This window comes from Lolium perenne, chromosome 6 (assembly GCF_019359855.2).
Source record: "Lolium perenne isolate Kyuss_39 chromosome 6, Kyuss_2.0, whole genome shotgun sequence".
NCBI classification, from domain to species: Eukaryota; Viridiplantae; Streptophyta; class Magnoliopsida; order Poales; family Poaceae; genus Lolium; species Lolium perenne.
Window position 1 is genome coordinate 220,578,285 of NC_067249.2, and position 27,829 is coordinate 220,606,113.

At 45.4% G+C, this 27,829-nt stretch overlaps 1 protein-coding gene across 1 annotated transcript; it reads right to left on the reverse strand.

Annotated features, from left to right (window-relative positions):
- Nucleotides 1–232: 232 nt before the first annotated feature.
- On the reverse strand, nt 233–26,768 carry LOC127309323 (uncharacterized). The gene is made up of 4 exons (XM_071822430.1): nt 26,480–26,768; nt 790–951; nt 658–711; nt 233–570 (listed from the first exon to the last, which is right to left on the reverse strand). The coding sequence occupies exons 1-4, from the start codon at nt 26,766–26,768 to the stop codon at nt 233–235; spliced, it is 843 nt and encodes a 280-aa protein (XP_071678531.1).
- Nucleotides 26,769–27,829: the final 1,061 nt, after the last annotated feature.

Here is a 27,829-nt window from a genome sequence, read left to right on the forward strand (position 1 = left end):
CTTGCGCTGCGCGTCGACCTTCTTGACGGCATACCTCTGCGAGTCCGGAAAGAGGCCTGTGCAAAGAAAGAAAAAGCTTAAGGAAAAGAGTCCGGAAGAAAAAGAGACCGGAAGAAAAAGAGACCGGAAGAAAAAGAGACCGGAGAGAAAAGAATCCGGAAGAAGAGAGACCGGACGGAAAGATAGCGGAAAGAAAAATGGGGTTGAAGGAAAAAAGGCCCGTATGCAGTAGTCAAAGTGTAAAAGAAAACAACTTACGGAGGGCAAGAGTGTCGGTCTGCAGGATCAGCTGATCGCACTCCTTGTGCCCCTCCTCCAGCCGCGCGGCCTTCTCCTCGGCACCCTTCCGGGCCTTGGCCATCTCCTCCAGCTCTGCCCGCAACACCACAGTGGCATTGCAGGCATTCTCCAGAGCCTCGTCCAACTTGGCCGCTGCGGTCACTTCAGCGGCCTTGAGGGCCTTGGCGTGGTCAAGCCCCAGCTGAATCAGCTGAGACTTGAGCTCCTGGTAGCTGGTCTTGAGGGCGTTCAGCTCCTCCTGGTGCTGCCGGCTGAGCTCATCCTTCTCCCCTGTAACCGGAAAAATGAGTGTTAGCAAGGTTACACTAGTAAAACTGAAAAGAAACCAAGTTCAAAGGAGAAAGGAAAAAATAGTACGTTGGGCCGTGGCGAGCTGCTCCTTGAGAGCGTCGATGGAAGCTTCCGGGATCACTGTTGAACAGAAATTGTAAGCGTCACAAGGAGAAAAGGTTTCCGGTAGCAAAGATGCCGGTAGAATAAAAAACTTACCTTGGCACTTGTCGTGTGCCTCAGCGAGCTCCCGGTGCTCCCATAAAAGCTCCTCGAAGAGGGCCTTCCGAGTGTCAGCGGTGACCTGTTCAAGAAAAAGAAGAAATGAGTTAAGTTTTGCGCTAAGAACAAAGTTCTTAACCCGAAACTCGGGGACTGGCACTGCCGGTTTTGCGCGTTTTTAAGATAAAGTTTTGCGCTAAGAACAAAGTTCTTAACCCGAAACTCGGGATCGCAAAGTGCCGGTTTTGCGCGTTTCTAAAGTAAATTATGTGTTAAGGAGAAGATGTTTAACCCGAAACTCGGGATTTGGCAAGGTGCCGGTTTCACGCTAAAAACTTAAGTTAAGTTTTGCGCTAAGAGCTGCGCTCTCACCACAAAACTCGGGGACTGGGAAGATAGACAAGAGAGAAACCGGCATGAAACTAAGGAAAAGATAAAGCAGAACCGGAAACAAAGAAACCGGCAAAGGTTGAAAGTTAGTAGAACATACCGTCAGATTGTTCGTGGAGTCATACCACGCGCTGTCAAGCTCTTTTACGGCAGCCCGGAGCCGCATGAAGTGCTCCTCAGAGCACCGATCCCCGACAGGATCAGGTGCCGGCAGCCGATCCTTGCCCATGCCGCGGGTCGCCGGAGTGATGTCCGCGGCATTCCACTTTTGGGCATACGGCAGGAGGTGCCCCAGGTCCCGGCCTTGGCGCTGGAACTCCGTAATGCGGCCGAGGAGGCCGGTGGCCTTCATGCTGGCGCTTTTGGCAGCCTTGGAGACGTGCAGCACCAAGGGCTGCTGGCCGCCCGAAGGGGCGCTGGAGGCCGTCGCCTTCCCCTTGATGAGCTTGGAGGGCTTGGGCGGCGGCGCGGTAGAAGAGGCCCCGGAAGTCTTGGCCGGCGGCGCGCCAGGAGCGGCCTTGGAGGGCTGGGCGCGAGGAGCCTCAGGCGGAGGCATGAGGATGGTGCGTGGAGAAGGGGAGCGCTAGGGAGCGTCACCCGTCTTGGAGCCTTCCGGCGCGGAAGATTCCGGCGCGGAAGTTGTCTTTTCGAGGACGGGAGGAGCAAAAGGCTCCGCCCGCCCGGCAGCTTCTTCTTCTCCGGCGCCGGTGTTGCTGGCGCCGGTGTCTTGGTGTTCCGGGAGGAAGGAAAGATCCTCCTCCGTGCGGTGATCTGACAGTGAAGGGGCCGCACGCCCCGAATTTGTTGTGCCCCCCGAAAGGGAGGCAGAGGTGTTGCCGGCACCAGATGGTGCCGGGCTTGAACGAGGAGGAGGGGTTGAGGTCCTTGCGGATCCCTCAGAGCCCGATGGCCTTGGGCCAAGCTTGAGAGCGGGGCTGAGAAAAAGAGAAAAGACAAGTGGTTGAGAAAAAGCAACCGGAAAAGGAACTTAGCAAAAAAGGAGGCAAGCCGGAAAATGAAATTACCCGGAAGCGGTTGGCATCGCTTTGCGCCCGTAGCGGCGCACGCCCACTTCTTTCTCCCCACGGGCTCCGTCCGGAAGCGCTTGGAGGGAGGAGCATGGCTGGAGCCGGCAGAGATGCCGGCTGCTTGTTCTTCGGCCCTGGGCCATGAGTTTGTCCACAAACTCAGTGCCGGCCTCGGCGCGCGAGGCGGCACGCGCTCGTGGATCTGTGAGTTGGATATGGCTAAGAAGCAATTCGCAAGAAAGCGATAATGGCAAAGTATAAGAAGCCGGAAAAGAAAATACCTCGAGCACAACCAGCTCCTCGGGGTTTCCGGTGGGCTCCGGCGGGTCCCGGCCAAGGCGCGCAGCCGGGGTCTTCCCCATCTTCAGATCCTTCCAAAAGATGTAGGGATCCGGGTCGAAGGAGTCAAAGGCACGCTTCCGGAGAGGTCCTCGCGGCTCTGCCTGGATAGAGGGAAGCGGTCCCTGGCCTGAAACAAGGTAAAAAGAAGGTTAGCAAAAGCGAGAAACTTACCGGCAAAGACAACCCCAAGTTGCGCAATCTCTTACTTCTTGGGTCGGACGGTTAGAGGAACTGAGGGGAAGGAGGCCCCATTCCCAAGTAAAAGGCATAGCAGTTTGACAAATCTGCTTAGCCTTGAGAACAACATCTTTCTTGCTGAGAGCACGGCCTGTGATCTTGGTAGGATCGCCTGGGCCATACATCTCGCTCATCCTATGTGCGCGGCGCTTAAGAGGAAGCACCCGGCGCGATATGAAAGTCCGGATGACATCGTCGGGACAGATGTTGGTCTCCTTCTTCAAAGAGGCCAAGAAGCGCACTACCCGATTGGTTTCGGCATGTTCTGTCTTCGGGTTGTAGCTCCAGTTGGCTCTGCTGGGGGGCCCCTCTTGGTATGGAGGAAGATTGATGCGATCGGCGCGGCCGGTGTTCTTCACGTAGAAGAAAGTTCCTTGCCAGGTGCGGCAAGACTCGAGGCCGGAAAACTTAAGAAAAGTGCTCCCTTGGCGGGAGCCGACGATGCAGGAGCCGCACTGCACGGGCGGCTTGGGCTTAGGAATTTCCTTGCCCTGGACGGAGTTGATCCGCAAGTTGAAGAAGCGGGCAAACGTCTCACGAGTGGGACGAATGCCGATGTAAGCCTCCATGAAGGTGGCATAGCAAGAAAGATAGAAAATGGCGTTGCCAGGAAGGTGGTGAGGTTGGAGTTCGTAAAAATCTAGGAACTCCCGGAAAAAAGTAGAGGCAGGAAGGCCGAAGCCACGCTCAAAGTGAGCAAGAAAAACAACAAACTCGTCGTCTTCCGGATCCGGTTCGATCTCGTCATCCGGAATCCGACAGAAACTCCTTCCGGAATCCTTCGAGACCGGTACAGCCAATCAATCTCGAACTCAGTAACGTTGGAGCCCATCCAGGCTCCGCGAGTGGGTGGGGAAGGCTCCTCGCCGGAAGATTGGCTGGAGCTGCTAGAGGCTTGGCCAGAGCTGCTGGCCTCTTGGCTACCGGAAGCTTGGCTAAAGCTACCGGATTCTAGGTTGCCGCCGGACTCTTGGGGGTTACCGGATTCCTGCTGGTTGCCGGAATCGGTTTCCATTGGATCTGAGGCCGTAGATTCACCGGGAGAAGGTCTACGGCGCTTAAGAGAAAGGGAAGAAGAGGATGCGGAGGAGGATTCCTCGTCGGACATCGCGAGGGTAGGTGGAGAAACAGAAATCCCAGACTCGAACCCCGCGTGAAGATCTACGAGTAAGAGGAAAACCAAAGAAAAAGGAGCAAATAAGAACACCAAAGGCTCAAGATCTGGAAAGCAAGCGAACGGCGAGTAAAGTGAAATTAGTACCAACCTTGAGCGGCGCGGTCGCTGGGGAAGGAGTTTGCTGGCGGTGAAGCGGGTCTGCAGCCGCCTGCGAGCACCGTCGACGGCGAGGCGGAGAAGCTCGCGAAGAAGCACAAATGCGGCGGACGCGAAGAAGTTGCTGCCGAAGGTCTCCGCACAGCGAAGTCCGGCGGCGGCACGGCGTGAGTTCGCCGGGCGCCGGAGCTTGAACGGGCGACGGCGGACGGAGAGCGGCGGAGGCGCAAAGGCGTGAAGCTCTGTGCGCGAAGGAGGAGAATGCGAAGAAGATGAAGAGGAACGGGCAGTTGCGTTTATATAAGAGAGAGAAAGTGGGTGTGGAACCGCTGGGCCGCGGCGGTTCGCCTCACGGCCCGCGACGGTTCGCGCCTTGGGCCACCACGTGGCGGAGGGATACACGCGCGAAAACGGAGGCCACACGGAGGCGCACGCGGGATCCCGAAGAGGTAGTGGGATCCGCTGCGGTGCATTAAATGCGTGCGCGGGAGTCGAAACGATGTGACAGCGGACACTGGCGCGTCAGTTACAGTGCGCATGTCACTGACAGGCGCGGGGCCCGATATATTCTCGACTTCGCCGAGGAAGGAGTAAAGACACATGGTGCCGGAAAAAAGAGGTGCCGGAACAAGCCTTGCAAAGAGAAGAAAAGGAACAAGGGTAAAGGTGCCGGAACTAAGCTCAAGACATGAGTAATTAAACCGGTATCTTAAAAAAGATGAAAACCTGGCATGGTCTGTAGGATAGAATCCTCCAGGCTATACCAGCTTCGGGGACTAATGTTGGGGGGATAACCCCCGGTATGCCAAAGGCATGCCAAACCGGATGGTTTAAGCCATCAAGATACCGGTTTAATGTTCTTACCGGAAGCCTAGTAGGAATCCGGGAGAGCAAGGCTAAGCCGGTATCCCCAAAGGGGTATGCCGGAACCCGGTATAGAAGATACCGGAAAGGAGAGCCTGTCGGCAGGACTGGTCAAAGATTCTCTTCAGAGCAAGAAGACAAGGATGAGCTAAGCAAAGTAACTTTATTCAGAGCCCTGGCGCCAAAGAGAGAGGTGACGTCCAAAGAAGCCGGAGGACATCAGCAGCCCTGATTAAAGAGGACTCCGGCGTCACTCATGATTAAAGTAGCTTTGTACAGTAACTCTGTAAAGTAGTTTGTCCAGTCAAAGATGCCATTAGGGTTTCTTGCTCTGTAAGCCACCCTCTCCCCTATATAAGGAGAGGGGGCAGCCCTTCTTCAGGGACACGCGTGTATGTAGGAAGGCAGAGCCTGTAACTTGTGTGAATCTATGAACATGGTGATCTAGAGGGAGTTCTTCCTTGTGTCTTTCTTCTTCAACCTCTGGCCTTGGCCAAGTTCTTGAGGAAACCATCCGGAATCTCTTCCCACCTGATCGCAAACCCTCCCCCGAATCCTCTTGCGTCCATTCGGCCCCAATCTAAGCCATCCTATGGCATCTGCTCGTTCACCACGACGACAATGGCTATAAAGAAAGCACTTCTTGGGAGATAACCCATGTGTTTATTTTGCTACAGAACTTTGTTTTATATTTGTGTCTTGGAAGTTGTTACTACTGTAGCAACCTCTCCTTATCTTTATTTTATTGCATTGTTGTGCCAAGTAAAGTCTTTGATAGTAAGGTTGATACTAGATTTGGATTACTGCGCAGAAACAGATTTCTGTCTGTCACGAATTTGGGCAGAATTCTCTGTAGGTAACTCAGAAAAATCTGCAAATTTACGTGCGTGATCCTCAGATATGTATGCAACTTTCATTCAATTTGATAATTTTCATTTGAGCAAGTCTGGTGCCTCTTAGAAATTCGTCTTTACGGACTGTTCTGTTTTGACAGATTCTGCCTTTTATTTTGCATTGCCTCGTTTTGCTATGTTGGACGGATTTCTTTGTTCCATTAACTTCCAGTAGCTTTGGGCAATGTCCAGAAGTGTTAAAAATGATTGTGTCACCTCTGAACATGTGAATTTTGATTATGCACTAACCCTCTAATGAGTTGTTTTGAGTTTGGTGTGGAGGAAGTTTTCAAGGGTCAAGAGAGGAGGATGATACAATATGATCAAGAAGAGTGAAAGCTCTAAGCTTGGGGATGCCCCGGTGGTTCATCCCTGCATATTTCAAGAAGACTCAAGCATCTAAGCTTGGGGATGCCCAAGGCATCCCCTTCTTCATCTACAAATCATCAGGTTCCTCCCTTGAAACTATATTTTTATTCGGTCACATCTTATGTACTTTACTTGGAGCGTCTGTATGTTTCTTGTTTTTGTTTTAGTTTGAATAAATGCTTGTGTGGGAGAGAGACACGCTCCGCTGTTTCATATGAACACATGTGTTTTTAGCTTTTAATGTTCATGGCGAAGGTTGAAATTGTTTCGTTAATTGTTGTATGGTTGGAAACGGGAAATGCTACATGTAGTAATTGGTATGATGTCTTGAATAATGTGATACTTGGCAATTGTTGTGCTCATGTTTAAGCTCTTGCATCATATACTTTGCACCTATTAGTGAAGAAATACATAGAGCTTGCTAAAATTTGGTTTGCATGATTGGTCTCTCTAAAGTCTAGATATTTTCTAGTAAGGGTTTGAACAACAAGGAAGACAATGTATAGTCTTATAATGCTTGCAATATGTTTTTATGTGAGTTTTGCTGTACCGGTTCATACTTGTGTTTGCTTCAAACAACCTTGCTAGCCTAAGCCTTGTACTGAGAGGGAATGCTTCTCGTGCATCCAAATCCTTGAGCCAAACACTATGCCATTTGTGTCCACCATACCTACCTACTACATGGTATTTCCTACCATTCCAAGTAAATACTTCATGTGCTACCTTTAAACCTTCAAAATGCTTCTCAATTTGTGTCAATGTTTTATAGCTCATGAGGAAGTATGTGGTGTTTATCTTTCAACCTTGTCATTTACTCTTGACAGACTTTCATGATGGACTAGTGGCACATCCGCTTATCCAATAATTTTGCAAAAAGAGCTGGCAATGGGGTTCTCAGTCCCGATTAATCAAACTTCATTAACAATTCTCTTCACATGTTTTGCTCTGACTCATTAGTAAGCAACTTAATTTTGCAAATAGACACTACTCCATGGTATGAGATTGATGGTAGGCACCCGAGGATTCGGTTAGCCATGGCTTGTGTTAGCAAAGGTTGGGGGGAGTGTCACTCATAATAAAAACTAAAGTACATGTGTAAACAAAAGAGAAGAGGGATGATCTACCTTGCTGGTAGAGATAACGTCCTTCATGGGAGCCGCTCTTGAAAGTCTGGTTGGCGAGGTAGTTAGAGTGCCCATTACCATTCGTTGACAACAACAAACACCTCTCAAAACTTTACTTTTATGCTCTCTATATGATTTCAAAACTTAAAAAGCTCTAGCACATGATTTAATCCCTGCTTCCCTCTGCGAAGGGCCTTTCTTCTACTTTTATGTTGATTTAGTTCACCCATTTCTCTCCACCTCAAGAAGCAAACACTTGTGTTACCTGTGTATTGATTCCTACATGCTTGCTTATTGCACTTGTTATATTGCTTTGCATTGACAACTATCCATGAGATATACATGTTACAAGTTGAAAGCAACCGCTGAAACTTAATCTTCCTTTGTGTTGCTTCAATGCTTTTACTATGAATTTACTGCTTTTTGAGTTAACTCTTATGCAAGACTTATTGATGCTTGTCTTGAAAGTACTATTCATGAAAAGTCTTTGCTATATGATTCAATTGTTTAAATCATTGTCTTTACCATTGCTTTGAATAGCTGCATTCATCTCATATGCTTTACAATAGTATGATTAAGATCATGTTGGTAGCACGTCACTTCAGAAATTATCTTTGTTATCGTTTACCTACTCGAGGACGAGTAGGAACTAAGCTTGGGGATGCTGATACGTCTCCAACATATCTATAATTTCTGATGTTCCATGCTTGTTTTATGATAATACCTACATGTTTTGTTCACACTTTATATCGTTTTTATGCGTTTTCCGGAACTAATCTATTGACGAGATGCCGAAGTGCCAGTTCCTGTTTTCTGCTGTTTTTGGTTTCAGAAATCCTAGTAAGGAAATATTCTCGGAATTGGACGAAATCAACGCCCAAGATCTTAGAATCCCACGAAGCTTCAAGAACACCCGAGAGCCACCAGAGGAGGGCCCTGTGGGCCCCAGATGATAGGCTGGCGCGGCCAGGGGGTGGGCCGCGCCCCCTAGTGTGTCATCGCCTCGTCGACCTTCCGACTTCGCCTCTTCGCCTATTTAAAGGTCCCTGACCTAAATCTTCGATACGGAAAAGCCACAGTATGAGAAACCTTCCAGAGCCGCCGCCATCGCGAAGCCAAGATCTGGGGGACAGGACTCTCTGTTCCGGCACGCCGCCGGGACGGGGAAGTGCCCCCGGAAGGCTCCTCCATCGACACCACCGCCATCTTCATCACCGCTGCTGTCTCCCATGAGGAGGGAGTAGTTCTCCATCGAGGCTAAGGGCTGTACTGGTAGCTATGTGGTTAATCTCTCTCCTATGTACTTCAATACAATGATCTCATGAGCTGCCTTACATGATTGAGATTCATATGAGTTTTGTATCACTATTCATCTATGTTACTCTAGTGATGTTATTAAAGTAGTCTATTCCTCCTCCACGGTGTAATGGTGACAGTGTGTGCATCGTGTAGTACTTGGCGTAGGTTATGATTGTAATCTCTTGTAGATTATGAAGTTAATTATTGCTATGATAGTATTGATGTGATCTATGCCTCCTTCATAGTGTGATGGTGACAGTGTCCATGCTATGTTAGTACTTGGTGTAGTTGTGTTGATCTATCATGCACTCTAAGGTTATTTAAATATGAACATCGAATGTTGTGGAGCTTGTTAACTCCGGCATTGAGGGTTCGTGTAATCCTACACAGTTAGTGGTGTTCATCATCCAACAAGAGAGTGTAGAGTATAGCATTTATCTATTTATTCTATTATGTGATCAATGTTGAGAGTGTCCACTAGTGAAAGTATAATCCCTAGGCCTTGTTTCCAAATACTGCTATCACTGCTTGTTTACTGTTTTACTGCATCTCTACTGCCTGCAATATTACCACCATCAACCACACGCCAGTTGAAGCATCAAGCTATTTTCTGGTGCCGTTACTACTGCTCATATTCATTCATACCACCTGTATTTCACTATCTCTTCGCCGAACTAGTGCACCTATACATCTGACAAGTGTATTAGGTGTGTTGGGGACACAAGAGACTTCTTGCTTTGTGGTTGCAGGGTTGCATGAGAGGGATATCTTTGACCTCTTCCTCCCTGAGTTCGATAAACCTTGGGTGATCCACTTAAGGGAAAACTTGCTGCTGTTCTACAAACCTCTGCTCTTGGAGGCCCAACACTGTCTACAGGAAAAGGAGTGTGCGTAGACATCAGTACGCCCTCCACGCATCCCCACTTCTTTCCAGTTCTCCGAAAGGCGCCCTTTCATCTACACTATAAGGAAATAACTGGTTTGATGAATGAAGTCTGGGGCCACCTGGAAACGAAGCAACAAGAGATGGTGGATTTCAAGGATTCGTTCCACGTCTTCTTCGCCAAGCACAAAGCTGTTCACAAGGTAATACTATCCCCCAAGCATTGGATTATGCTTTTTTCCGAGTAAAGAGCTAGGCTGATTCTTAACTTGTTATGATCATTCCATTTTTGGCGGAAACTCAAAATTTTCCTTCTCAAAATATTTGTCTTCTGCCCAGCCCCAAAGATTTTGGTTCTGGCTAACAATCGAAACATGCTTTCAGAACACACGCTTACTTCATATGGACATGAAGAAAGTGATGCTTGAGCAGCAGAAACTACTTGAAGGGCTGAGCACAAAAGGAGCCGGAGAACCAGCAACTCGTAGAGGTCCTTCAGGATCGTCTAAGGACAAGCCAAGGTAAACCTCTGGCATGCTTTAAGATTCATCCGTTTATTGTAATATGGAAGTGGTTTGTACTAGGACATTTTTCCACGCTCTAGAGCTCTTAGCCAGAAAGCCGTCCATCGATGACCTCTCCGCCCGACGCACGATGCTTGAGGCCGAGCACGAATCCGCCCAAGCCTCCCTCAAGGAATCTCAGTTGAATGAGATTAAAATCAAGAAAGGAGTTGGAGGTCAAGCACGCATAGGCCATGGAGGAATTGGAGAAAAAACTCAAGGCTAGTGATGTCAAGGTGAAAGCCTTCACATCTAAATTGGAAGTTGCTGAGGCGGAGGCGATGGCTATCAACAAAATTATTCCGTAAGATCCATTTGTTGACTTGATTTCCGCCTTTCACATTTTTTCTGAACTCACAAGCAGAAACTAACCAAAGTATTTTGTTTGACAGCCTTGCTTGGATTCATGCGGAAAGAGGATGCCAACCTCACCCGAACCGAGGCATATGAGGATGTCGAAAACGCCATCGACGACCTCGTGAACGCTTGCTGGGGAATTGCCAAGAAGCTAAGCTTGAAACGGGCCGGCACTAAGGTGATGGACACAATGACCAACATGATGTCCCTTGTGCCGGATCTGATAAAGGATTGAGAGGAGTCCTCAGCCCGTGGCATCGCTGCTCCTGCCCTGATTATGTGCGAAGCACATTTTCTGGCCATGTACTTTACGCACATTGCCCTCGGAGTTCCGAAGTCCACCAATATCAAGCAACTCATCCGAGAAGTTAGCGGATTTGACTCGCTCTTTTCTTCCCACGTTAACCATGAAGAATGGTATGAGAAGTACGAGTTTCCAACTGGCTTCATCGAAGATGAGGATGAACCTGAGGATGAAGGATCCGGCTCAAGCGCAAGTCACTCGGGCGGCGGCTCCGATAAGGACAACACTTACCGTGCCTCTGTGGATGAGAAATCGGAATCTTCCGACTAGCACCTGTGAAAAAACTAAGATGCATCATTTTGGCCCTAGAGTGGGTTTGTAATATATACGCTTAAACTTATTTGAAGTAGCTAGGGAAAACTTTGCATGCAATGTACTTGGGCGAAAATACTTATTATGCTACCGTTTTATTATCATATATGCATGTGTGTTTGTTTAAAGCAAGTGTTGGTTTCTATATTTTTCAGCTTACTTACTTGACCTTTCACGAGCCGGAAGACCCTTAGCTGGAAAAGACTTGCCGACGGCGAGGAAGCCTAATGGTAATCCATAAAAAACCGCGGTAACAAGCCCCTAGCTTTTGAGGTGCCGAAAGTCGCTACCAGGAATCCATAAGCTCGCAACAGAAAGTACATATCTCATAAAACTTAAGCTTACGTCCTACTGGATAATTTTTTAAATCACAACATTATTCACGCCTAGGCGGAAACATCCAGCTCTGCGGTTTTAGTTGGAAAACATACACGATCAAAATGAACAATTAAAGGAGGTAAAATACTCAAAGAGTGAACCATATGCTTTATTTCATTGCTCATGTATCATAACTATTACAGGGTATGTAATGTGGTAATTGCTAAGTGTGGAAATGGCGTAGCTGTGCGATATTCCAAGGCCGATATGTCTCGTCGTAGACGTCACCCGGATCCTCCCTCTTCCTTTTCTGGAGCAAGTTTCTATTTCTATCCTTCAACTCACGAATATCAACGAGGTAGTAAGATCCGTTATGTAGTATTTTGTTGATGACGAAAGGTCCTTCTCATGCAGATTGCAAATTATGCTCTTTCACCTATCGGAGGCGGAGGACTAGGTCTCCTTCCTTGAATAAGCGATTCCGAACGCAGCGACTATGATAGCGACGCAGTTTCTTCTGGTAGATGGTGGAGCATTGGTCTGCTAAGTTTCGAGCCTCTTCGATCAGGTCCACAGATAGTTGTCGAGCCTCATCTGCATTTTCTTTGTTGTAGGCGGAAACTCACGGGGAATCATGGATGATGTCATAGGGTAGCATTGCTTCAGATCTGTATACTAGGAAGAAAGGTGTGAAACCAGTTGACCTATTGGGGGTTATTCGTAAACTCCATAGAACAGTGTCTAACTCCTCCGTCCAAGCTCCGGCTGCTTGTCGCAGCGGTTCTTCAAGGCGAGGTTTGATCCTAGCTAATATGAGGCCCTTGGCCCGCTCAACCTGTCCATTGGACTGTGGATGTGACTGATGAACCACAAGTATAGGGGATCGCAACAGTCTTCGAGGGAAGTAAAACCCAATTTATTGATTCGACACAAGGGGAGCCAAAGAATATATTTGTAAGCCTTAACAGCGAAGTTGTCAATTCAGCTGCACCTGGAAACAGACTTGCTCGCATGAGTTTATACTCCCTCTTCGCGGTGAACTCTCATAACTTCTTGCACTTCCAATTCTTGTTGGTTCAGTTGGTGCCTATTCCACTCCATTTTCTGAAATTTTTCAACAAACATTACAAAAGTTGATTTGGAGACATATAATTGAGGGAAACTACTATAGGAACTTGGTAGAGTACTAAACATGCATCAAAACTAATTTTTACAACTTAGAACAAGCATGCAAGCTCACTAAACATGTTACCTACAGCAGCAAAATATTCAAGATATACTCAGCCAAGTAAAATTCTATTTGGATAATCAAAGGAGTCACATACCGGAGAGCAAATGTGCCAAATTTCAGACAGAAATCTGGGCTGAGCAAAGAGATCGAGAAATCCTGAGCTCTTGAGCAAAAACGCGAGTGAGAGAAAGTTGGTACGAGTTTTTTCGGGAGAGAGAGTGAGATGGGAGGAAGAGATGAATAAGTGGGGCAAGGAGGGGCCCACACCACAGGGTGGCGCGCCCCCCTCCTTGGCCGCGCCGGCGAATGGGGGGCAGCCCTGGGGTGCCCCACTGGTCATCCCCAGGTGCTCCCAGGTAGCTCTTCGAAAAATAAGACCAACGGTATAATTTTTGTAAATTTTTGAAAACTTTGAAAAATGCACATTTCTGGGTGTCAAAATTATTATTACTGGGCAGAAAAAGATTTTGAAATCTCTACCCAATTAAAGAACCTTGCAAAACATGAAGTGCTACAGCAAGTAGAACAAGTGGAGGAAGAAAGAAATGTTGTTTAGCTCCTCTATGCATATAAAATTTATTTGGTAACAAGGTTTATCAAGTCTTGCCACCAAATAATTTTTACATAACATAAGAAGAAATAAACCTCAAATCAATCATGTTACCTTGAATTGTATTGATATGGATCCAATCTTAATATTTTGATATCCTTCTTTAGGCTCATATATAGGACAATCAATAACTCCCACTTTGATAGTTCTCACATTAGAAATTGTATTAACTCCACATACTTTATCAATCCTCTTGGGAAAATAAATAGTATGCTCCTTGTCATCAACATCGAAAGTAACTTTTCCTTTATTGCAATCAATAACAGGCCCTGCGGTGTTAAGAAAAGGTCTCCCAAGAATAATAGACATATTATCATCTTCAGGCATTTCCAACACAACAAAATCAGTTAATATTAAGCAATTATTTGTAACTTGAACAGGAACATCCCCACATATACCAACAGGAATAGCAATAGATTTATCAGCCATTTGCAAAGATATATCAGTTGGTATCAACTTATCTAAATAAAGTCTCTTATAAAGAGAAAAAGGCATAACACTAACACCTGCTCCCAAATCACATAGAGCAGTTCTAACATAATTATTCTTGATGGAACAAGGAATAGTCGGTATACCTGGGTCGCCCAGCTTCTTTGGAACTTTGCCATTGAAAGAGTAATTAGCAAGCATAGTGGAAATCTCCTCATTAGGAATTTTCCTTTTGTTAGAGACAATAATTTTCATATAATTTGAATAAGGAGGCAATTTAATAGCATCAGTCAAAGGGATTTGCAAGAACAAAGGTTTCATCCAATCACAAAATTTATTATAGTGTTCTTCTTCCTTTGATTTTAGTTTCTTAGCAGGAAAAGGCATTTGCTTTTGAACCCAAGGTTCTCTTTCATTACCATGTTTCTTAGCAATAAAATCTTCTTTAGTATACTTTTTATTTTTAGCATGCTTTTCAGGTTCATATTCAACCTCTTCTTTATCAGAAGCGTCATTCTTATCATTATCTTTATCATGTTCATTACCACTTTGAGTTTCAGCATCAGAAGTAGAAATACTATTAGGATCATTAACAGGTTCAGAGGATTCTACAACATTTTTATGTTTCTTCTTCTTTTTCTTAGAAGGAGCACTAGGTTCAATCCGTTGAGAATCTTGTTCAACTCTTTTGGGATGCCCCTCAGGATATAGAGGATCCTGAGTGGAAACACCACCTCTAGTTGTTACTTCATAAGCATGTTTTTCTTTAGAATTATTTTTTAACAAGTCATTTTGCACTTTAGTGAGTTGATCAATTTGAGTTTGAACCATATGAAAATGTTTAACAAGCATCTTAACATCATTGGAGGTTCTCTCCACAATATCATGCAATTTACTACTAGCTTGAGAATTTTCCATTAAATGATTCTCTACTCTCATATTAAAATTTTCTTGTTTAACAATATAATTATCAAACTCATCTAAGCATTGTGCAGGAGGTTTTGAATACGGAATATCTTCCCTAGTAAAGCGTTGAAGAGAGTGTACCTCAATCATGGATGAAGGGGGAGTTATCTTGCATAAATCTTCTATGGGAGGTAAATTCTTCACATCTTCAGATTTAATACCTTTCTCCTTAAGAGATTTCTTGGCTTCCCTCATATCTTCATCATTTAATTTAATCAAACCCCTCTTCTTCAATATTGGTGTCGAGGTTGGTTCAGGTGTAGTCCAATCATCGTGGCTCCGGCCTATTCTAGCCAATAATTCTTCAGCTTCGTCCGAAGTTCTTTTCCTGAAAACACAACCAGCACAACTATCCAAGTATGCCCTAGACTAAATGGTTAGTCCACTATAAAATATATCAAGTAAATCATGCTTTTCCAAATCATGTCTAGGTCGAGCTCTGATAAGAGAGCAAAATCTCGCCCAAGCTTCAGGCAATTTCTCTCCATCTCCCTGGTCAAAACTATAAATTTTCTGCAAAGCAGCATGTTGAGCACTAGCAGGAAAGTATTTCCGAAAGAAAACATCAAGCAAACCACTTGGGCTATTGATACGTTTCCGACGTATCGATAATTTCTTATGTTCCATGCTTGTTTTATGACAATACCTACATGTTTTGTTCACACTTTATGATCATTTTATGCGTTTTCCGGGACTAACCTATTGACGAGATGCTGAAGTGCCAGTTCCTGTTTTCTGCTGTTTTTGGTTTCAGAAATCCTAGTAAGGAAATATTCTCGGAATTGGACGAAATCAACGCCCATGATCTTAGAATTGAATGAAGCTTCCAGAACACCCGAGAGCCGCCAGAGGGGGGCCACAGGCCCACCAGACAGTAGGCCGGTGCGGCCAGAGGGGGAGCCGCGCCCCCCTATTGTGCCGCCGCCTCGTCGACCTTCCGACTCCGCCTCTTCGCCTATTTAAAGGTCCCTGACCTAAATTTCCGAGACGAAAAAAAGCCACGGTACGAGAAACCTTCCAGAGCCGCCGCCATCGCGAAGCCAAGATCTGGGGGACATGACTCTCTGTTCCGGCACGCCGCCGGGACAGGGAAGTGCCCCCGGAAGGCTCCTCCATCGACACCACCGCCATCTTCATCACCGCTGCTGTCTCCCATGAGGAGGGAGTAGTTCTCCATCGAGGCTAAGGGCTGTACCGGTAGCTATGTGGTTAATCTCTCTCCTATGTACTTCAATACAATAATCTCATGAGCTGCCTTACATAATTGAGATTCATATGATGATGCTTGTAATCTAGATGTCATTATGCTAGTCAAGTGAATTCTACTTATGTGATCTCCGGAGACTCCTTGTCCCACGTGTGTAAAGGTGACAGTGTGTGCACCGTGTGGGTCTCTTAGGCTATATTTCACAGGATACTTATTCACTGAGTTATGATTTGAGTTGGATGTCTCTATGAAATTGTGGTGTGTTAGTACCTCCTATGAATGCTCAAAGTGACAGCGTGGGGTGTTTATTAGTACTTGGGAATACATCTTTAAGGTTTGCCTACATGATGAATTAGAGTTCATTATCTTGCCAGAGAGTAATTCAGAATAGCATAGTGAGGTGCTTATTTATATTCCTTTATGATTACAATGTTGAGAGTGTACACTAGTGAAAGTATAATCCCTAGGCCTTGTTCCCAAATACTGCAATCATCGCTTGTTTACTGTTTTACTGCATCTGTACTGCCTGCAATATTACCACCATCAACCACACGCCAGTTGTAGCATCAAGCTATTTTCTGGTGCCGTTATTACTGCTCATATTTATTCATACCACCTGTATTTCACTATCTCTTCGCCGAACTAGTGCACCTATTAGGTATGTTGGGGACACATGAGACTTCTTGCTTTGTGGTTGCAGGGTTGCATGAGAGGGATATCTTTGACCTCTTCCTCCCTGAGTTCTATAAACCTTGGGTGATCCACTTAAGGGAAACTTGCTGCTGTTCTACAAACCTCTGCTCTTGGAGGCCCAACACTGTCTACAAGAATAGAAGCACCCGTGGACATCAAGCACTTTTCTGGCGCAGTTGCCGGGGAGGAAAGGTAAAAGTGTAACATCCCAAATTTCAAAACAAAGCAGAAATGAAATTCCTTTTTCCAAAAATGAGAACCAACAAAAACTTTTCTGAATTAGAGTGTTATGCCTAGTGCTCCTACCTATTACTTGTGTTCTTGTCTTGATGAGTGTGGTATACTTATGTGATACACCCTCAAACCCTAGAGTGATCAAATGAAGATCACAAACCAAATAAAAACAAAAAGAGAAAGAAATCAAATAAGAAGAACCCTAAACCTTTTCCAAAATCATTTGGATCTTGTTTTGAGAAACCCAAAATAGAAGAAAGCTATATGTGGGCCTATAGCCCTAATAGGTAAATCTTGAGCCCTACCTTCTCTTATTTTACTAAATGGTAGTGAACCATTGTAAAACTTGTTAAACCCTAAACCACATCCCTCTTGACATCAATCTTTGAAAAATAGAATAAAAAGGAAAAATCTTATTTTAGAAAGAAGCATATATGCCTATGGCTATTTTGTAAAACTTCCCCTAGGCCTCTCTACTTTATGTAGAGAATTGGAAAGTATTCTTAAACCTTATCTAGTACTTTTCCAACACCATCCAAAGTGGAACACAAGGTTTTCAAAAAGAGAGTAATAATGCCATAGAGGTATATGAGAGCAAAATATCAAATTGTGGAATTGAGGATCCTGACCCTAGACTTGAAGTTGAATGGTTGGATCACTCCTATATGCCATTTCAACACCCAACAACATCTTTGGGTCAAGCCAAGTTCTATTAAAAATCAAATGCCACATATGCATAGAGGCATATGTGATCCGTAGCCATTTTCACCAATTCTTGTCCTTTGCACTTCTACCTTTTCCCAATGGTGTGAACCCATCTCTGAACCCAATCTAACCCTAACTTGACCCTCCACCTTGCTTAAGTAAAGCAAGGGGAGCACCTTACAAGAATAAGAAAAATTGACTTGTCATCTCCTATGTGTTTTGGCCAATTTTACAAATCTTTGAGCTAGACCTCTTGGAATGGTTTCAATGGTTTGAAATTGCTTCTAAACTAATAAGAATGACATTGGAGTCAAGTCAAGTCCAATCAAATGGAGAGAAACCCAATAGTGGGATATTTCCATTTTCCTCACATACACATAGGGCCAATTTATCAACTCTTGATCTAGGCACCAACCTTGCCTCAAAATGGTTGGAACCTTTCATCCAACTTCATCTAACACCGAATAAACCTCACCCTTGTCAAAGCAAGGCCAAGAAAAATAAAAGAATAAAAGTGAGAAAATCACAAAACCCTCACATAGGGCTTATGCCATTTTTTTTTATGAATCTTGACCCTAGACCATTTTGGCCTTCACCATTAGTTGTATAATGTGACTCAACACTTATTACAACTTTTGGAATCAAAGAAACACAATTCAAATCCAATTCCAACTCAAATTTGGCTCACATACAATAATGGTCAAATCTGCCATTTATATTCTGGTCACTACTTTGAGCCTCTCTATTTCTAGTTTTTCAAACTAAACTTTCCCAACCCCTTGCATGTCATCCAAGAGGACATCAAGATGAACACTTTTTGTAAAGACCACCTTGCCAAAATCCTTCTTGATCAATTGCTATGCTCATCCAAAGTTGGCACTTTTAATTAAGTGGAACAATCTCCCACTTATCAAATTTTGCCATTCTTTGAATTTCTAAATTCCACCACCACCTCTCTTTGCCTCTGGTCATTTAGAACCAAACCAAACACACCCTTTTCAATTTGGTCAACCTTTTGAACTTTATCAATTTTGGGCAAAATTGAGGAATTTCAAATAGGGAACTATACCAACACTATTTGCAATAGTGTTTGCCTAACCCTACCCTGCCCCAAATCTCTCCACACTGTCCCCTTGTTCCCTCTCTTCATCACTCCACCACAGAAACCCTAGAGGAGCTAGCCAAGCATGCATGCCATGGCCATGCCGGCCATGGTCACCATGGACACCATCCCCTCCTCTCCTCTCACCACCACTCCCGGCCATCATGTCCCCTGGACCCCCCTTGCTCCCCTGCATCCAACCATAGCCACCATTGCCGGAGAGAAAGCCCACACGCGTCAACCACCGCGCGCCCGCAGTGGCCAGGCCATGCCGATCACGGCGTGGGCACGCCCCAGCGCGCGCCACGGCCACCTGCCGCCCCGACGACCTGCGTAGCCCCCGGCCCCCCTCTCAGCACGTGGAGCATCACCATCGTCGCGCCAACCCACCAGACACGCTCCCATGCTCTCGCGCTGCCTGTCGCCGACGACCAGCTCGCCGGACCCCCGTAAGCCTGCCGCCGGTATCTCGCCTCTCGCGCGCTCGCCAGACCGTCCCCCACCTCAACTCCTAGCTCTCTAGCCTCGCAGTAATGTCGCCTACCTCGCCCTGCTCCCTCCTACCCCTCTGCATCGCCGGCGACGCCGCGCGCATGCCGCCATCACCACTGCCCCGCAACACCTCGCGCCGCTATAAAAGGGAAGCAACCCGGTACAATTTCTTCACACTCACTTGCTTCCCTCCTCATCCTTGATCTCCTCGACCACCTCCCCCTTCCCAATTTCACCGGAGTAGCTCCAATTTCACCGGGGACCGCCGCCGCAGCAGCTCGACGGAGGAGAAGCTCCCGGCCACCATTCGAGCCGCCGTCTGCGCCATCTGCTTCCTCATCGTCGACAACGCCGTTCTGCACCGTCGCCGACCGTCGCCGGAGTCCCAGCTCGCCGTCGACCCCCGTGCCTCGCCGCGCCAGCAAGCCCTCCCCTCGACGGAGACGACGCACCTCGACCGCACGATCTTCCTCTAATCCTACGTTCCATGATCCTCCATACCGTTTCGGTAAGCCTGAGTCGCTGACAAGTGGGACCCCCTGTCAGCTGGCCCGCTGCGCGCTGGACGCACTGCTAGGCCGGCCCAACTCGCCGTCGCTGCGTTTTAAACCATTTCGGCCCATTCTCTTTCCCGCCAGCCCGCCAGTTTGAATTAGAATTATTTCTTTCAAATCTTTTTCAATACTGACCCCCACTTTGAAATTGAATAGTTTCAAATCTGCTGAACCAAAATTTATGAAGTTGATATATTTGGAAAGCCTAGAAAAATATCTATCCAATGCCACTGGCCTCATGGTCAATCTCTTTGTAGAATTAATCTAACAAAAATAACAAGTCAGGGACTTTTCTGCCTTAGAATAATTCCTAAAAATCAACCAAAATAGATATTGAGTCAATTCCAACTCCTTTAGCTCACTTTTGACTTACACTAATTGTTTAGGCAATAAAATGGTGTGGTCACCTTGCATGATCATGCCCTAGTTTAAGTAGTGGGTAATATGGCTAGTTTAACTAGTTGATATTGTCCAAAACTATTAAGTAATTCATATGAAGTCTTATGCTTCATTTAAATCTTGTCTCAAATGAATTCATGTGATGTTTGGACCCCTGGCCCAAACTCACCTATATGAATTCCTTAGAGATTTAAATCATTTGTAGTGTTAATAAATGGCATGAGGTACTCTACCTCATTTAAATCTATTTCTCAAATGATAATGATGAATGGTTGACTTGGGTCAACATGATTTCATGCATGATTGTTTGAGAAATTAAATCTTAAGAAGTTTTCAATAAGAGAAAGGTATTTCTCAAACCCTAGATGGAAACTATCACTTACATGTAAGGAGAGGAAATTATTTTCCTCAAGCCACACAACCAATGCACTCTAAGTGTAGTATTGGTGTGAGTACAAGTATTGTTAGAATAGCCAATGAATTGTTGAGGATGTGAAATCACCTCAATGGTAGTTGTTAACCTAGTTACAACTATGTGTTCAATCTTATGAGAGGTTTCTCTCTCATTTAAATCTTGGTCCCAAGTATTTCAACATGAGGTATGGACCATGGTCTATATAATCTCATATTGAGTATTGGGTGACCTTAAATCATTACCCTTGTTAGGATTAAATTGTATGAGGTATGAAACCTCATTTAAATCATTTTCTTAAATGATGAGTATGAAGAGGTTGACTTTAGTCAACCTAGGTCATATTTTGTTCATAAGAGAAATTAAATCTTAATAAGATATGAGAGGAAAGTATTTCTCTAAGTAATTAAAAAGTAACACATAAGTTAGTATGAGAGAAAATTATTTTCTTAAATAGGAAGAACACCTCCACCCACTTAATAGTAGTGTGTGATACGAGTTAAGTTGTGTGAAGCTTGTATGAGATTGGTAGTATGTAAGTTTGGTATGATGATCGTGTACCCCGTATTCGTATTTTAGACGCTAGTACCGGAGACCATCGGGAAGAGGAGGACTTCTACAACAAGGAAGGAGAAGAGAACTTGGACCCTCACTTCAACCAAGGCAAGCTGATAGTATTGCAAGTTATTACCAACGCAAGCTAGCACTGATAGAAATTACCTTTGCAAGGTGATATTGTTTGCAAGCTAAGATATGTAGTTTGCAAACTAATATTCTGGCAAGGTGCAACGCCCCTTGGGGCAAGGCACCATGTTTCTTACCTTTATGTATATGAACCCATCCTAAGTTTTGATTTTACAAATTCTTACTTGTTTTCTAGATGGGTTACTTTTATAGTTAACTTGGGTCAAAGTACAAGTTGGTGATCAAAGTAGTAAAGTTAGCAAGCTACCACCAATGCAAGCTAGCTTGAGGCAAACCATTTTGGTTGCAAGATAATAATCTTGCAACTTGCTAAGCTCTCTATGAGCAAAGCCTTCCCCTATTTTTACTTTAGGCTTATGATCTTAATTTCCAGTTTGTACTTACAAACTCTATTTACCTTTGTTTTATCAAAGTACTTTTTGATTCATGATTCACTTGGCTAGTATTGGACTAGTACAAGAGTATCAAACTTAGCCTAGAAACAAAACAAATACTTAGTACCCCTCATACCTAGATGCTAGTGCTGATTGAAAGTGACTTCTCCATGTGGGAGACTGGGAACTGAAATGATTTCGAAAACCTTGGAATGACGAGTCATTCTATTGAGAGATTTTTAAAGGAGTTTCGAAACCTTGGGATGAAGATGCATTCCATTGAATGATTTCTTTTGAAGGTGAATATGACTGGTGAATGACTTGGTGAATGTTTCAAAAATACTGATGGTTGGGTTCGGATGCGATACCATTCCAATTTTACCGTACCCCCACAATACCTGAATCTGGGTAGGGCTTAACTGGAAGTTTGTGTGTCTTAGTATGGGTTCCCTCTAAACAAGCATCATCGGGGTTATGCCGAAAGCTGCCTCTACCACAACAACTGAGATGATACGATATGATGCGCGATGAGGTGAATGTCCGGCCCAAGCCCTGTGCGCTCCCGAGTTGATGATTGGTCTTCACTGGGAGGCCAAGCTCATGGGGAGAGGTGCCTATACTAGGATGTGTAAATGAAAGGTTATGATTGGTAGTTCGCGTACTGCGTACGATAAATCAGGGCCAGTTACCCCTGACGAGCTATTGCAATTGTTGTGGCACAAGTGTACAACCTCTGCAGAGTTAAACCTATTCGAATAGCCGCGTCCTCGGTTATGGACAGTTGGAAAGGCCATACTGTTCCGTCATCAGAACTTTTCGAAAACTATGAATGCTGAAGGATGACTTATGGTTTTGAACTTGAATGGAGACTTTGACTTGGAATCACAACCTGGTTGTGGGAATGACACTAATGTTCCCACTTGAGTTAGTTAGCACATGAAGAGTGGTTTACAAAAATGTTTGTGAAATAAAATTAGCTTTATGCAAAATAAACTAGAGCTTAGTACCCCCTTACTAGAACTTTTAGTATTTACCGTGATATTAGTTTGCGAGTACTTTAAAGTACTCACGGCTGTGTCCCTGGCTATTCAAATGGCCAGATTCTGAAGCAGAACAACAGTTTGAAGAAGACGACCAGCAGGACGCCCACGACAACTAGGGAGCCTTCTGACGTCAGACGTTGGCCTGTGGACTAGAGAGTCCCTTCTACTTTACGCTTCCGCTATGAAACTATGAACTTGGTGAATGTTGATCCCTAGATCAACTCTGTGTGTAATATGGGATCGTGTGATCTCTATTTGTAAGACGACTATGGTATGTAATGAATGATGACTTATGATATTCAACTGTTATGTCTCGCAACAACAATATTCCTGGGATTGCGATGTATGGCATGACAGGCATCTGGACTTAAAAATCCGGGTGTTGACAAGTTGGTATCAGAGCCATTGTTTGACCTTAGGAGACCCTAGTTAGAATGGACGTCTGAAAAACTTAGTTTCAAAAACCAATGAAGTGAATATTTGTGAAAACTTGTTCTTACTCTTACCTTGGAAATTCTTTGCCAAAAATGAGAAAAACATACTCTACTTTCTTGCAAGCCTACATAAAAATGTGCACACTTGACTACTTCTCTAATTTACTCCTCTTTGCTCACAGATGACGTACCAATGGGAGTCTTACCAGCTTGGTCCCGAAGGCGACCTCAAGTTCGAAAAAGAGTTGAAGCAACTAGTGGATTATCTAGGACACCCGTACCCCAAGTTTTTCGGAATACCACTGAAGGCTAGGGCAGGAGAACCACCTCAGTGGGACGTTTCTACTGATCTACGAAGGAAGCTTGATGCCCCGGTATGGGAAACCATTTGGATTGCTGTAACAGGAAACACTTGGAAGGAAGGACTAGCCGAAGCGATGCAAGAGGCAATTTTTCGTCTGTGTGGACAAAATAAGGACAAGATCAAGAACACTCGCTTCATCTACTACCCAAGACATGACCCCTGGGGAGAACCAATGACCATGCCCCCACCGCAACCAAGGATGAACCCCTACGAAGCACCTCAGGACTTCAGGCAGTACAAAACCTGCAGGGATTTGGACAACGCCCTCGCCTCACGCCAAGCACCTCAACCGTGAAGAAGAAGAGTCCACCCGAGAGAATAGTATCACTCCAGCACTTAAGTAGGTGTGAGTGTATCAGGATCCCCTTGTATCGTAGAACGAATGAATGGTTCTTCAAACCAACGGTGTGTTAGGTTTGTAATGTGTGATGTTTGGTATGAATGAAAAAGTGTTGCTGGTTTTTACCCCCTCAACACTCCTTAAGTTTTCAAGTTTTCAATTATTGAATTTTAACTCAAACAAACCATAGAAATTTCCCTCTTACCTTATTATCTACTTCGATGTTCAGATGGCCCCTCCTACCCGCAACAACTCCCGTGCCCAAGCCAAGCAGATACACCCTGAGCACGCCAGGATGACTGAAGCCATCAGCATCCTTGCAATGGAGCGTAAGGCACTTCGCCACCAACACGCCAAGAAGGACTACCTCATTGCCCGCCTCCGCGTGAAGATAGCATCACTGGAGCAGCACATCCCAATACTCCACCATGCCCCCAGAGCCAAGTCCAATGTGACCTGCTACGCATGTGGTGTTACTGGTCATTACTCTAACAAGTGCCCGATGAAAGCCGCCAATAATGCCCCAAGGACTGGAAGCAATGCTGTACCCATCGCACAAACAAACAAGTCAACGGTAACCTGCTATGAATGTGGAACTGCGGGTCATTACTCCAATGAATGTCGCAAGAAGCTTTCCAAGATCGCCGCCAACCCCGCTGCATCTGTACAGCAGCAGCACCATATCGCAACCAGAAGGAAGTTTGCTCCAAACTACCCGAACAACCGCAACGGTCGCTACTACAACCTGAAGGCCACCGAAACACAAGAAACCTCTCAGAATATGCCAAGTATGTTCCCTGCTAAGTCCTATCACCAATCTCTCTTAGGAACCTAACTCCTCTTAAAATCTCGGGACGAGATTTGTTTAAGGGGGAAGGGTTTGTAACATCCCAAATTTCAAAACAAAGCAGAAATGAAATTCCTTTTTCCAAAAATGAGAACCAACAAAAACTTTTCTGAATTAGAGTGTTATGCCTAGTGCTCCTACCTATTACTTGTGTTCTTGTCTTGATGAGTGTGGTATACTTATGTGATACACCCTCAAACCCTAGAGTGATCAAATGAAGATCACAAACCAAATAAAAACAAAAAGAGAAAGAAATCAAATAAGAAGAACCCTAAACCTTTTCCAAAATCATTTGGATCTTGTTTTGAGAAACCCAAAATAGAAGAAAGCTATATGTGGGCCTATAGCCCTAATAGGTAAATCTTGAGCCCTACCTTCTCTTATTTTACTAAATGGTAGTGAACCATTGTAAAACTTGTTAAACCCTAAACCACATCCCTCTTGACATCAATCTTTGAAAAATAGAATAAAAAGGAAAAATCTTATTTTAGAAAGAAGCATATATGCCTATGGCTATTTTGTAAAACTTCCCCTAGGCCTCTCTACTTTATGTAGAGAATTGGAAAGTATTCTTAAACCTTATCTAGTACTTTTCCAACACCATCCAAAGTGGAACACAAGGTTTTCAAAAAGAGAGTAATAATGCCATAGAGGTATATGAGAGCAAAATATCAAATTGTGGAATTGAGGATCCTGACCCTAGACTTGAAGTTGAATGGTTGGATCACTCCTATATGCCATTTCAACACCCAACAACATCTTTGGGTCAAGCCAAGTTCTATTAAAAATCAAATGCCACATATGCATAGAGGCATATGTGATCCGTAGCCATTTTCACCAATTCTTGTCCTTTGCACTTCTACCTTTTCCCAATGGTGTGAACCCATCTCTGAACCCAATCTAACCCTAACTTGACCCTCCACCTTGCTTAAGTAAAGCAAGGGGAGCACCTTACAAGAATAAGAAAAATTGACTTGTCATCTCCTATGTGTTTTGGCCAATTTTACAAATCTTTGAGCTAGACCTCTTGGAATGGTTTCAATGGTTTGAAATTGCTTCTAAACTAATAAGAATGACATTGGAGTCAAGTCAAGTCCAATCAAATGGAGAGAAACCCAATAGTGGGATATTTCCATTTTCCTCACATACACATAGGGCCAATTTATCAACTCTTGATCTAGGCACCAACCTTGCCTCAAAATGGTTGGAACCTTTCATCCAACTTCATCTAACACCGAATAAACCTCACCCTTGTCAAAGCAAGGCCAAGAAAAATAAAAGAATAAAAGTGAGAAAATCACAAAACCCTCACATAGGGCTTATGCCATTTTTTATGAATCTTGACCCTAGACCATTTTGGCCTTCACCATTAGTTGTATAATGTGACTCAACACTTATTACAACTTTTGGAATCAAAGAAACACAATTCAAATCCAATTCCAACTCAAATTTGGCTCACATACAATAATGGTCAAATCTGCCATTTATATTCTGGTCACTACTTTGAGCCTCTCTATTTCTAGTTTTTCAAACTAAACTTTCCCAACCCCTTGCATGTCATCCAAGAGGACATCAAGATGAACACTTTTTGTAAAGACCACCTTGCCAAAATCCTTCTTGATCAATTGCTATGCTCATCCAAAGTTGGCACTTTTAATTAAGTGGAACAATCTCCCACTTATCAAATTTTGCCATTCTTTGAATTTCTAAATTCCACCACCACCTCTCTTTGCCTCTGGTCATTTAGAACCAAACCAAACACACCCTTTTCAATTTGGTCAACCTTTTGAACTTTATCAATTTTGGGCAAAATTGAGGAATTTCAAATAGGGAACTATACCAACACTATTTGCAATAGTGTTTGCCTAACCCTACCCTGCCCCAAATCTCTCCACACTGTCCCCTTGTTCCCTCTCTTCATCACTCCACCACAGAAACCCTAGAGGAGCTAGCCAAGCATGCATGCCATGGCCATGCCGGCCATGGTCACCATGGACACCATCCCCTCCTCTCCTCTCACCACCACTCCCGGCCATCATGTCCCCTGGACCCCCCTTGCTCCCCTGCATCCAACCATAGCCACCATTGCCGGAGAGAAAGCCCACACGCGTCAACCACCGCGCGCCCAGAGTGGCCCAGGCCATGCCGATCACGGCGTGGGCACGCCCCAGCGCGCGCCACGGCCACCTGCCGCCCCGACGACCTGCGTAGCCCCCGGCCCCCCTCTCAGCACGTGGAGCATCACCATCGTCGCGCCAACCCACCAGACACGCTCCCATGCTCTCGCGCTGCCTGTCGCCGACGACCAGCTCGCCGGACCCCCGTAAGCCTGCCGCCAGTATCTCGCCTCTCGCGCGCTCGCCAGACCGTCCCCCACCTCAACTCCTAGCTCTCTAGCCTCGCAGTAATGTCGCCTACCTCGCCCTGCTCCCTCCTACCCCTCTGCATCGCCGGCGACGCCGCGCGCATGCCGCCATCACCACTGCCCCGCAACACCTCGCGCCGCTATAAAAGGGAAGCAACCCGGTACAATTTCTTCACACTCACTTGCTTCCCTCCTCATCCTTGATCTCCTCGACCACCTCCCCCTTCCCAATTTCACCGGAGTAGCTCCAATTTCACCGGGGACCGCCGCCGCAGCAGCTCGACGGAGGAGAAGCTCCCGGCCACCATTCGAGCCGCCGTCTGCGCCATCTGCTTCCTCATCGTCGACAACGCCGTTCTGCACCGTCGCCGACCGTCGCCGGAGTCCCAGCTCGCCGTCGACCCCCGTGCCTCGCCGCGCCAGCAAGCCCTCCCCTCGACGGAGACGACGCACCTCGACCGCACGATCTTCCTCTAATCCTACGTTCCATGATCCTCCATACCGTTTCGGTAAGCCTGAGTCGCTGACAAGTGGGACCCCCTGTCAGCTGGCCCGCTGCGCGCTGGACGCACTGCTGGGCCGGCCCAACTCGCCGTCGCTGCGTTTTAAACCATTTCGGCCCATTCTCTTTCCCGCCAGCCCGCCAGTTTGAATTAGAATTATTTCTTTCAAATCTTTTTCAATACTGGCCCCCACTTTGAAATTGAATAGTTTCAAATCTGCTGAACCAAAATTTATGAAGTTGATATATTTGGAAAGCCTAGAAAAATATCTATCCAATGCCACTGGCCTCATGGTCAATCTCTTTGTAGAATTAATCTAACAAAAATAACAAGTCAGGGACTTTTCTGCCTTAGAATAATTCCTAAAAATCAACCAAAATAGATATTGAGTCAATTCCAACTCCTTTAGCTCACTTTTGACTTACACTAATTGTTTAGGCAATAAAATGGTGTGGTCACCTTGCATGATCAT

What these genes read in the sequence shown, in the direction of transcription:
- LOC127309323 (XM_071822430.1), bottom strand. Translation starts at nt 26,768, where the DNA reads ATGGGAGCGTGTCTGGTGGGTTGGCGCGACGATGGTGATGCTCCACGT. An exon ending in AGGAGGGGATGGTGTCCATG is followed by an intron (nt 952 to 26,479) that starts GTGACCATGGCC and finishes CAAAACCGGCAG; the next exon opens with TGCCAGTCCCCGAGTTTCGG. An exon ending in GCAGCTCGCCACGGCCCAAC is followed by an intron (nt 571 to 657) that starts GTACTATTTTTT and finishes TTCCGGTTACAG; the next exon opens with GGGAGAAGGATGAGCTCAGC.